The 12774-nt window shown below is 38.3% G+C and overlaps 1 protein-coding gene across 2 annotated transcripts in view; it reads right to left on the reverse strand.

Moving 5' to 3' along the window:
* Ush2a (usherin) overlaps positions 1 to 12774 on the reverse strand; it is a 701257-nt gene that overhangs the window by 580078 nt on the left and 108405 nt on the right. For both annotated transcript variants that reach the window (XR_004946207.1, XM_036202543.1), the window contains exons 9-10: positions 2480 to 2675; positions 223 to 353 (exon numbers count right to left, since the gene is read on the reverse strand). Coding sequence is in view for 1 of the 2 variants with exons in the window: in XM_036202543.1 (XP_036058436.1) it covers positions 223 to 353; positions 2480 to 2675 (327 nt within the window). In the remaining variant the exon portion in view is untranslated. The remainder of the gene's footprint in view (positions 1 to 222; positions 354 to 2479; positions 2676 to 12774) is intronic.

Consider the following 12774-nt stretch of genomic DNA (forward strand, 5'->3'; position numbering starts at 1 on the left):
TTAAAATAAAAACGAGTCCTTCTTTTCTACAAAGGGACCACTACACAGCACCCAATGCACACTCATCATGGACACTACTCAAGGTCCTATCTACCTTGGCCATCTCTTAAATGCCAACTCAGAACTTCCTGGAAAATACAGAACTGAAGACCCTGGGAGACTCTCTGAACTCATCTTTAACAGGAGAGCCATGCCTTACCTCCTGTGGCTGAGGTTACTCACCGGGTCACAGAGGAGGTTGCCATTTCTAGTCCCTGCACGGTGACAGTCACATGGCTTGCAGACATCGAGAGCAGAAGGATCTGCACCAACAGGTCGGTAAAAGTAATCCTGGCACAACTCACAGTTTCTCCCTGTGTTGGGATAGGTTGTCCATTATGACCCATAATTCATTACAATTGGCTACATAATTCAAGATTAAAGACTGTATTCCTTTGAGGAAATTCTATAATTTTCAGGAGGTCCATACCTCTCATCTCTACCTGCCAATTTAGTGATCCGGAGCATATGAAATGGTGAACCTGTTCCAAATGGTGCTTTACCCCATTAAACGCCCATCTGCTATACAATACCACACTTCTGAGAAGTTTTGCTTTTTAAGGGAGCATACATTTTATAAGAATCCATTTCTAAACTTAAAATTGCATTCCTATGGCCAGGTACTTATTTCTAAAGCAAAATGTAAACAATTGCTCCATCAGTGGGAGGAAGTGGGAACGCTGTATTACAAATGTCTGTAGAGAGTCATGGAGCTAATGTAGTCTTAAGGCCTTTGCTGTGCATGCAAGAGGACTTGAATCTGATACCTGGTATAGACAAAAACAGCCAGGCACATGGGGTGGCACACACCAGCTACCCAAAGACAGATGGGTTCCTGGGGTTCACTGACCAGCCAGGCCAACCAAATAAATGAGTTCGAGGCAGAGAGAGATAAGGTGAAGGGTGACAAAGAAGACAGTTGATGGTAACCTCTGGCCTCCACATGTATACACATGATCAACACACATATACATGTGGTTACACAGATGCACACAAAAATTATAAAGCTGTATTTTTCAGAAGTAAACTATGAAAACCAGACAATGCTCTTAATATGATGGATTGTTATGCAGTTAACAATTTTTAACACTTCTGTTAGTTATTTTTTATTTCAAGTATCAGAATAAGGAAATTAACTATATTTATACATACCAGATAAATCTTGCATTAAATATTAGAAGAGCTTTATATATTCAGTGTGCAACTTAGTTCCTATGGATTTCAGTTTATTAAGCAGCCTTTCCTGTTGCCATTTTATGAATAAGAACCCATGATATGAGTTCTTTCCCTAGTTGACATAGGTAGTGCCAAAGCCATGGACAGAGGCTGAGGTAAGCCATCAGGTTATCAATTTCCCATTTACAACCATGTACTCCACTCAGATGTCACTGGAAACGGACCCAATGTCAGAAAACTAGATAATCAATTTCTTTCATTCTGATCGATATTAGCTTCTGATTAACTAAAAATTAAATAAGTTCATAATGTTTCTAGAATATTGACATTCACACATGCTAATGGCTCCTCAATATGTGGGTCTTCTCTGGAAACTGCTCTAGCATCATCACAAGTATGCTCCCCTACATAGCACCCATGCCTGGTCAGGTTCTCATGCTGTTTGATGTCACCAATAATTATGTAATTCATCTGATCATGCCCCGGGATAACACTTGGGGGCCCATTATATTTCACAAACACTGATGCCACCTGCTTCTGCTTCAATGGTAATGCTGCTTTTCAGGAAACAGTGATCTTAATAACTGCTAGAAACTACTTGTATCATAGAACCTACAGAGAATATTAATCACCATCTGTACTGTATTTATAACCTATTTTTTCATTGTGTGTGTGTGTGTGTGTGTGTGTGTGTGTGTGTGTGTGTGTGTGTGTGATGGACATGTGTGCACTATTGTATGCCTCTAGAGGTCAAAGGACAGGCTGTAGGACCCATTCCTCTCCTTCTACCATGTAGGTTGGAAGATCCAGCTCAGGTGTTAAGCTCTCCAGTGAGCTCCTTTTCTTATGAGACATCTTGTGGGGCCATCTATTTATGTCTTAAAAAGATTATTGGTTTCTGTGTAAAGTCTGAGGAAATGTTACATGCCCATGTGTGATACCAGACACAAGGAAGACAGGAATGTACGTCATACAAGTGACTTACTGTGAGGATGTATTCAAACTGAGCTAGGCTAGGCTATCACAATCAGTAGTTCAGTCAATTGTGTGGACCCTTTCCGAGGAACACTTTCCTGCAAGCATACAATGAAGGACTGTTTCTGAACGGAGAAGGTTTGATCAAACAGCTTTTGTCTTTAAACTTAACAGCATGAAAGCTCATTCCCAATTAGGATAACTGTATCCTAATTTAAAATATCATGCATCTAGAGACAGACACCCATAGCCCCACAAGCTGAGACAGCCATTCTGGATTCAGGGTTACCTGTTGTGTAATGCTGGCAGTCGTCACAGACTCCTCCACTGCCTCTGCTGTGCTCCAGAGGAAATGGGTCCACAGAAGCATCATAATGGCAGCTTCTGGCATGGCTGTTGCACAGACAGGGCTTACAGTTGAATGCATGAACACCATCGCCACTACGGAAAGGCTTGTCATTATAAAGAGGCAGGCAGCGATCACACTGCAACAATATAAAAGGTCGGAAGACATACAACACCATGTCTTTTTATTCACGAACCCATCACTGTCAGCGAGTGTAAATTAAAACTTATAAGTTAAGAACTTCTGGCTATTTTGTCTTTTAAACTATTTTATAAATCAGAAAAAGGCATGGCTCAGGATTCTTCTACAACTTTTAAAGTTATGTCGAGATATTAAAATCTCCCTACTCTGAGCTCTAAGAGTACAGGAAATCACAAACCATAAAATGAATATTAACTTATCCCCCTATAGTCTCCTACTACGCAGTGAATTGGGAAATGAATCGATCTCACTCTTTGTAAAGAATCTCATCAACAATACTTTGAAGAGTGTTTGATGGCCTTCATCTCATCCATGCTTTGGTATGCTGAAACAATCTTTCCCTTTGCTGTACTGTGGTAGGTCACCATGTTCATTCTGTCTCTTGAACACCTGTGTTGTGAAGTATTGTATAAACTGGTCACTAACAAAATGGTAGCACAACACCTACTTTCCTGCCTGAGAAAGGAAATGGGATCAGTTACTGATCCTGTATGCATAGTTTAGATGGCAACTCAAGAATTGAAGACACATCAGCTGTGTATGCCAAGTAAGAAAGTAAAAAAAATCAATATCATTGATGATTTAGGACCAATAAATCCAAATATTTGCAAAATACAATTTCTCCTTGAATTTGTACAGAGTTCAGCAATTTCTTCATTTATATTTTAAAAAAATAAATAAGAATTCTCTTTTACATTGTGTTGCTGCTTCACAGTATACTGGACATTTTAGCATGAAGCAAAGGCTGGGTTTCTCTTCTACTTAACTAAGGAGGGGGAAACATACAGAGAAGAAAATATAAAGGATACATAAACATCAGGCTGCAATGTCCAAATACAGGGGAGTGGAGCTATGGTCCTTCATAAAGAATGCACCCCTGGATTTGAGTCAGTTTTCAGGGTTCTATAATACTCTTACAGTGATAACATTCTTTTTTAGCTATAACTACTTGTATGTTGTGGGCTGGAGTAGCTGGCCCCTTTCCTTCTCCCACTGTTCTCTAGAGATGGTCATGTTATGTCCCCATCTTTTGTCCTGTAGTGACACCTGTGTCATATTCCTGTCTTGCATTGCAGCCTTGGCTCCCTTATAACCCTCCCCTAGCATATATATATATATATATATATATATATATATATATATATATATATATATATATATATATATATATATATATTAGGTATCTATTTTTATACTGCCCACACTGTCTACATAATAAGAGCAGAAATGTAGTTACTAAGGTGATAGCTGAAAATTCACCTCTAACTCTGATACCAATGTCCAAAGAAATCTCTTCTTGGAAGCATTTGGGGAACACTCAATAGCAGGCTAATGTTTGCACACAGTGTTCATGATCAGCTATGACGAGATCAGCCTCAAAAAGGCACTTGCAGCTAGAAAACAAACTCTTATAGCAAAACAAAGACACAACTAACCACTGCTAGTTACAGGGCTTTGGCTACCTGGGATTTTGAGACAGAGTCTTGCCTAGTAGCCAAGATTAGCAATGAACTCACTATAAAATCCAAACTGGCTTTGAAATCACAGTGGTCCCCCTGCCTCAGTTTTCCAAGTGCTGAAATTATAGGCTGGCACCGTAGCACATTAGCAAGAAAAGAAAAAAAAAAGGAAGGAAGAACCCTGAAAACTGCTGCATTCCATGACTCATACAGATGCTCACTGTGTGCTAATAAAACCGTTTACAAACACAATGGGAACCTAATTAACCCTCAAAGAACAAGGCCTACTAATGTCTTTATCATTATTCCATTGGCCATGGAGAATTATGCAAGTTAGGAGACACCATCAATGTTCCTGAATGAAGTTAGCTCTTAAATCTACTTTATGCCTATAAATTCCAGTTTCTTCATCTCTAGGTTTAGGATGGGGATAATACTTAAGCAATGTCCAAAATCAATCCTAGAACATATTAATTCAGAATCAGAGGTTATAGGATGGAGGATATGGGGAAGAGGTATGGGAGGGAAAGACATTGAGGAGGCAAAAGACAAAGAGATTAAAAGAGAGAGGGTTTGAAAAGAGGAAGAACAAGAGAAAGGAAGAAGAGGAGAAGAAAGGGGAAGAACAGGAGGAGAAGGATATGAAAAAAGGAGGGAGAAAATGAGGTGAGGGAGAGAAAACAGCCAACAGAGACTGGATGGCTCCAACAGAATACCTAACACAATGTTATGGAAATATGGGATTTGAATGAAAAAAAATGAACTTCCAGAGTTGCCTTGCCCAGGCCCAACACCCATGCAACCATGCTCATGTCTCCATCCATGCAACCATGCTCATGTCTTCATCCATGCAATCATGCTCATGTCTCCATCCATGCAATCATGCTCATGTCTTCATCCATGCAACCATACTCATGTCTATACTTGTAAAATTCTGCTGCATTGTAAAAACTTAAGAAAGGCAAAATTTTACTGCATGAAAACAATCTCGAGCTTGCTTTCTATTAAATTTTGTTTGTCTTTATTGCTGTTTTGTTTTGCTTTACTTCAAAAGAAATCTTATTGAAAGAATTTTCCCACCCTAAGGTGATATTTCAAATTATGCTTTCTTCATAAAAGTTGGTAGAGGATAGCAAGGATGAGGGCATATGGCCTTGTCACATTGGTCACATGTGCAGTTTGTGTTCCACAAAGTAACTGCAGGCTGAATGTGGGGAGGCACTTGCTAGAGTTGGAGGAGCAGATCCAGCAAAAGAAGGCCTCTGATGTTCATGGAAACAACACTGTTTTTTCCTTTTGCTTTTGATCCAGATCCTTTTTCTTTCTCATTTGATATTTTGTCCTCATTTTCAACCTACAAGCCACTACCACAAAGCCTTGTGATAAGACTGAATTAAATGCTGTATCAATGCTCCCAAAACACAATCCTGGCTTCCTTGATGTTTTCAATTAAAGAGAAATTTTGCTACAGACTAGTAGAATGGTTTTGATTCTGGTCACGACTTGTTATTGGAACAGCTAGGCTTCCTTCAGCATACAGCTTTGAAACATAGGTGAAATGGGTAACATTATGTTTCCTGATGAAGATAAACACAGTTATCAGTTTGGGCATTTTAACACTGAAAATACCATAGCCATAGGAATTTATCACGATAATTAATTAGTACAAATCTACCTCTAGGATAGCTATTTACTTCCCTATCAGAGCAACACATGAGCCTGTTTCTGCACTTAGAAACTTCTCTGTTGAATTACTTCAAATTCATAGGAAAGAACTGACATCTTGAGATATGTTTATTACACTGAAAAGAATGAAATGTTTTCAATGCCCAAAAGTAAGCATAAATCTCAACTTAAACATAATGCAAATACTTACAAATACAGATGTGAATTCATAATATGGTTTAGATTTTAAAATCAAGTAACATGTAAAATATAATCCTATTTTCTAGATAAACGGGGTTTCATTGCTGTATATAGCCAACTTGAGGAAGACACAGAGAGACATTACAAGTTTACCCACAGTACAAATAATATCAAGTCTGAAAGTAGCTCTACACACTACTTGTTGGGGTCATCTATGGGTGGCATGGAAAAGTGACTTTTATATGTGGTGATATTTTATTTGTGCTCTAACCAATAAAACTTATCTGGGGATCAGAGGACAGTGCCGGCCACTAGATTAGACATAGAGGCCAGACAGTGGTGGCACACGCTTCTTTAATCCCATCACTCAGAATGCAGAGATGGTCTGGATCTCTGTGAGTTCAAGACCACACTAAGAACAGAGCCAGGCGTGATATCACACACCTTTAATCCCAGGACTTGACATCTCATATCTTTGCTTGGGAAGGAGACATGCCTTCAATTGCAGGAAGTGATGGCAGGAAGCAGAAAGGCATATAAGGCTCAAGGAACAGGAACTAGAGATGCTTTCTAGGTGAGGACTCAGAAGCTTTCAGTCTGAGGAAAGAGGATCAACTGAGGAGTTGGTGAGGTGAGGTTGGCTGTGGCTTGTTCTATCCCTCTGATCTTTCAGCTTCATCCCAATATCTGGATCCAGGATTTTTATTTAAAAGACCTTTTAAGATTTGTGTTATGTTTATATTTTATGCCTAGTTCTCTCCACAGTTTATATTTATTAAAGTATATTACAGTGTTTTTGATAGCTCATGTCTTCTTGGGGAAGGATAGTCAATTTTCTTTAAAAATATGGTTCCAGGTAGGTGGGTCAACTCCACCTCCAAGAAGATAGCTTGGACTTTGTGGGCTATGGGAGGAGTGGCATGAAGTTCGGAAGGGGTGAAGAGGTATGGGTGGATCTGGGAGGAGTTAGGAAGGAGTGGTAGATGAAGATTCTCAAAAAACATTGTAAAGACTTCTCAAAGAATTATTTTAAAACATATTAAAAATCAGATGAAGTATACATTTTTATTTTCAAAACCTTTATGAGAAATAATATAACTATATGTATAGCTACAAGAAAAATACAGAGAATTTGCATTGTTTTCACCTAATACCTAAGAAAATTAAAATGTTCCCATTTTAATTGACATGCACATGAGTGGCAGAGGGTGACACAGTTTTTTTCTTTTTAAGGACATGTAGGATGAGAGCCCTAATCAGGTACTAGTGAACATGATATGATGCTCTTTGAAAGTTTCATACATGCAATTACTGTAGCTTGGTCATATCCATGTCCTACTCTTTACCTCAGTTCCCATCCTCCAACGTACCTCAACTTCACATCTTCACCTCTCTTTTCTTTTATAACCTACATATATAGTGTGAGAGCTGGGTGGATGGAGAGGAGGGCTGTGGAAAATTGACTTTGGACATGACATGGCTGCTGAATACATAAACTCACTGTAGGTGTGATTTCCTGTCCAAGATCTGCACAAAATCTGGACAGTTAAAAATTGCAGCATGAGGTGGGGAGAGACTCCTGATGTCCCACCCATCACTGAGGAGCTAAAGGCATTTGATGGATAATGGAGGAGAGAAGATCACTTCCTTTAAATGGTAAAGGGACACTGATGGGATTTTCATACCAATGTGTATAAGGACAAGCACTAATTGGACCCAGTGGATTATAAAGAATGATATGGATGTAAATTTTTTTCAAAGTAATGGTACAGAAATACAGATTTTTGAGAAACAACTACCTACATTCTAATTTTAAAATTTATTTTAAAACATACCCAACTGAAAGACTGGGCGACATCTGTTTCAGTCTCCTATCTTACGGATAATATTATTAACTGTTGTTATATATTGAAAGAGAGGGGTGAGTTTGTTGTCTATACTTTGATTTGAATGTTCTACAAAACTGTTAATGGTTGACTTCATACATACACTTGCTCATTCTACTCAACCAAGAAGGGAAAACAATAGCATGGTGATGGAAATAGCAATTAATGAGGGCTTTGTGAGTGGGTTTTGAATTGCTTTCTATTTTTTCTAGCAATGATTTTACCATTTTGTATTGAGAAATAATTCTGCCAACTCCTGAAACACATGGTTTACTCCTCTTTTCTTTTCACATCCTCCAGTGGCTCATTTGAGAGTTTTAGTTGTGTTTCAGCCGAGTCTATAAGAGCCTGGTTCTTCCCAAGATTTCTGGATATTCAAGTTGCAAGGTTAGAGGATGGCTCCATCACAGTCAAGGATCTTGATGGCTCATCAGTTCAGGAATCTTGCCCAGTTTTCTCTCAGGTTATGGCTTTTTCAAAACTTTGAATTTTAAATGTTCTGCTCAGATTCTGGGGAACTCATTTATTAGACTTCTCTTCTGCAAGTATTTTCTCCCTGTCAGTGGCTTATCCTTTATTCTCTTCTGTAGATGAGAAGGTTTGACTTGAGGCTCAGTTTATTGCATCTTCTTTCTTTAATCATATCTTTGTTTTTATATCTATCTAAAGAGCCACAATCATACTTAAGGTCATACAGATTTCCTTCCAGGTGGTTACCTGAGATTAATTTTACATTGAGGGACAGGACTCATTTTGAGTCAATGTTTGTAGAGTATAAAACTGTGTTACGTGTATTTATTTAATTTTAGAGTGGGATATCCATTTATTCTCATGCCATTTGTTGACAATATTTCCTATCTTCTACTCTATTACCTTTACTAATATGTCAAAGGTAAGCAGACAATGCTATGGGTCTGCTTTTGTGGTCTGCATTCTTTTCCATTGATCTGTTCCTGTATTTTATAGCTGATATCACATTGTCCTGCAGTAGCTTTATAATAATAATTATTATAGTCCCAATTTTCTTCTCCTTTAGCATAGTGTGGGTTATTCTGGGTCGTCAGACACTCCATGAAAACTTTAGAATCGACTTGTGATACTTGTTGGTGTTCTAAGTGAAATTTCATTGAGTGTATAGTCTGTAGAATAAAACTGACACCCTAATGGTATTGAGTCTATCTATGGAACAGAAACATCTCTTATTCAGTCTCTGATGTCTGTCATCAGAAATGCACTTTCAGCACATAGATCTCAAAACAATTTTGTCAGATTTGTAAATACTTCTTTTCACTAAGTGCTAATGTACAATGTTTTGGTTCTAATTCAAATCCCTCTTTATTGTTGCTGGAATATAGTAATGTGATAGACCTAATTCATCTCATCCCTGTGCCCTGCAGTCCATGCTATGACTCAATAATTCTCAGAGCTGTTTTGGTTATTTTTATAGATTATCTATATGGATGATAATGTCAATTGTATACAAGTACAGCTTCATTTCTTCTTCGCAAATCTGTACATCTTTTCTTATCTTTTATTTTTGAAAGCGATTTATCTTCATTTTATGTTTGAGTGTTTTGCTCGCATGTATTTATATGTACAAGAGCAGCAAATGCTCTTAACTGCCCAATAAGCTCTCCAGTTCCATGAATGTGTATGTGTGTATGTGTGGTGGTGTGTGTGTGTGTGTGTGTTATTTAATAGATACTTTTTGTTCCTGTTTTTTAGATGTGGAGTGCTTTACAAAATTGTGCCATTCTTACAGAAGGGCCATGGTAATCTCTGTATTGTCCCACTTTTAGAACTTCTTTTCTAATACAAGGACTAGTAAGTGGAGCCATTCTTACACTATGTTCTGGATCTCAGCAGGAAAGAGTCTTGCTTCTATTTTTTTTTTTTTCTTTTGGTTTTTGGTTTTTGGTTTTTTGAGACAGGGTTTCTCTGTGTAGCTTTGGAGGCTGTCCTAGATCTTGCTCTGTAGACCAAGCTGGCCTCAAACTCACAAAGATCCACCTGCCTCTGCCTCCTAAGTGCTGGGATTAAAGGCATGCACCACAACTGCTCAGTCAAGTCTTGCTTCTCATTATGGTGTATCACATTTGCTATGGATTTTTGTTAGTAGGTGTTGGGTCTTGCCATGTGCTTCACTCCATTTGTTCATCTATTCTATAGCTTAGCTGGCCTTTGGCTGCCAAAACTTATGTGAAATTTGGTTAGTACTATAGCAGAGCTTGGAAATGAACCATCAATGGGGAGTCACATCTGTATCATAACAATATATTAGTTTTCAGAGAAATGAGAGAATGGGGTATTATAAAGCACCTAGTCCCATAAGTTATCTCCCTTCTCTCAACTGGCAACTGCTTGATTCCAGGAGTTGAAATTGCACAAGGCTCTTACATAAGTTAAAAAGCTATCAATACCTTGCTCTTGGACTTCCAGAACCATGAGCCCAAGCTACCCTCTCGACTTAATGCATTACCCAGATCCACATTTTCTGTTACAACAGAAATAAGCTATAACATCACATTAGACATTATTAGTATGTTGGTGTGATGCATTGTGTTAACTGGTAATCAAGTCTTGCAGTATCCCAGCCTTGCATGCCTGGAATACATTCCTGTTGCTTAGGGTACAAAGACTTTTTAATTTCATGAAATTGCTTTAGTCAATCCCTGAATGACCTATGTTCTATTTAGAAAGTGTCTTCCTATGCCGATATCTTGAAATGCTTTGCCTACTCTTCCATTAGTTTTGGAGTGTCTTATATTAAGGTCAATGACCCAGTTATACCACTCCTGGATGTTCACTCAAATGGCTTCAAGTCAATGTGTCACAGAGACACTTGCACAGCAGTGTTTCCTGCAGCACTATATACAACAGCTGAGTTATGTGGCCAATCTGGGTGTCCAGCAATAGAGGGATGTGTAAGGAAACTGTAGTGTATATTTATATCTAGAAAAATATACAGTCATAAAAAGGAATGAAGTTACATTGTTGGTGGGGAAATAGATACAACAATAAAAAACAAGCTCGGTCAGAAGGGGGAAAGCAGGAGAAGGTACTGGGATGGAGGGGGTGTGCATGCTCACCACATACTTGCACGAAAATGGCCTCTGTATGACCACAGGAGACATAATTTTTAAAATAAAAAAAGTGATAATCTTGCCACAAATTTCTTTGGCCATTATTTATTCTTCCCAATTTTAAATCAAGTCCATCTAGAGTCACAGCTACAGGTTTGCAGATTGCTTTCAGTCTGAACTTCCAAGCTCTAGTCCAGAAGCTGGTTCCTCTGTGGTTATGGCTCAACATAATTTCCCCTTTCCCTTTCCCTTCTGAACCCATGCCTTGTCATTTGTCTCATTCTCTCTGGCCACGTGTCGCCTCTGTTCTTCATCTGTGGGGGTTAACAGTTCCATTATGTTTGCTCTCTGTATTTCCTTAGACTGTTTGGTGTTCAGAAATTTCATGATACCCAACTTCAGAAAATTCTTCATGTTTACTCCTTCAAATACTACATTTTATTATTTTTATTATATCTGCATCTTATGCAGAGCTTTTTTGGTTAAAGGCTCATAATCTCTTCCTGTTTAACTCTATTGTGTATATACTGACAGAAGGAAACTAACTAGTGCTTTATAAAAGTAGCACCATGTATCAGAGAGAAAATTAAATTTCTCATGTTGGGAGTCATTAAATGAATTTAAAATATGAAACGTTCAAATGCTAGTTAAAATGGATTAACTCACCAGTATTACAAAAATGAAAATTGGAAAATGGAATACAGGTAGAGTAAAATCTCACTGTGCACAGTGAGGCGGAAGCAGTGTTGGGCACATGATGGATAGCATTAGTGCAGTGCAGGCTAGTCATGGTGACTCATGCTTTTGGATTTCAGTGTGCTGAAGGATTATATTCCATAAAATAACAGGAAATATCCATTTAACATAATGAGCATTGTGAAGTGTGATGTTGGCATCCTTTGCCTTATTGAATGGTAGGCAAGCTTATTAAATAAAATGTTTCATGCTGGCGCTGCTACTTGTAATACTAACAAAAAAGCACACTGATGGTTTGATCGTAGTTAATTCATAAGATCCAGGATTAATGTTATAAAAGGGTCACAAATTAGAGCCAAAAATAAGAGAATCATTCATGGTCACTAATGAATTGCTCTAAAGGGCTTGGCTCCTCTCACAGGTAATGATGTCACAGGATGATGAAAGAATAGCTAAGCAGCCAGAGAGCCAGTGCTGGCCAACACCCTGGCCATTGCATCACTCTTGGCCTGGACCGTAGCTAGTAAAGGAAAAGGAAAGTGTATTTTGATACGAGGTTCACTAAGTAACACCTTTCTTAAAAGCAGATTCAATCAACACTTGAACCCTTAAAACATGTAAATACTAGATAAGACCAGGCATTGTAGCAAAGGTTTTTAGCTACAGTTCCTCAGAGGTGGAGTTCAAAGGTTGTCTTGGCTTATAACAGGCATGAGGCTACCCAAGAACTTATCTCCAAAGTACAGTAATAAATAAAGAGGTAGCAGAGAAGAAGGTAAGAGAATGAGGAGGCAGATAGTGCTATGCAACCACATCAGCAAATATATAAATACATAGTCCTAGATTTGCGAAATTCCTAGGTTCTATTGTGCTTTATGAGTTCAGCCTACACTCTTCGATGGATCCTATTAAGTTGGTGGCCTGTCCAAGTGAAAGGCAAGCTCCCTATTTTGATAAAGATACTGTCATGAGTAGTTAGAAAATAACCTAAAGAGGGAGATGGTAGAGTGAGATTTTAAAGCCTGTGTAACAGGGGAATAAATATT

Source organism: Onychomys torridus, chromosome 11 (genome assembly GCF_903995425.1).
Source record: "Onychomys torridus chromosome 11, mOncTor1.1, whole genome shotgun sequence".
Taxonomy (NCBI): Eukaryota; Metazoa; Chordata; class Mammalia; order Rodentia; family Cricetidae; genus Onychomys; species Onychomys torridus.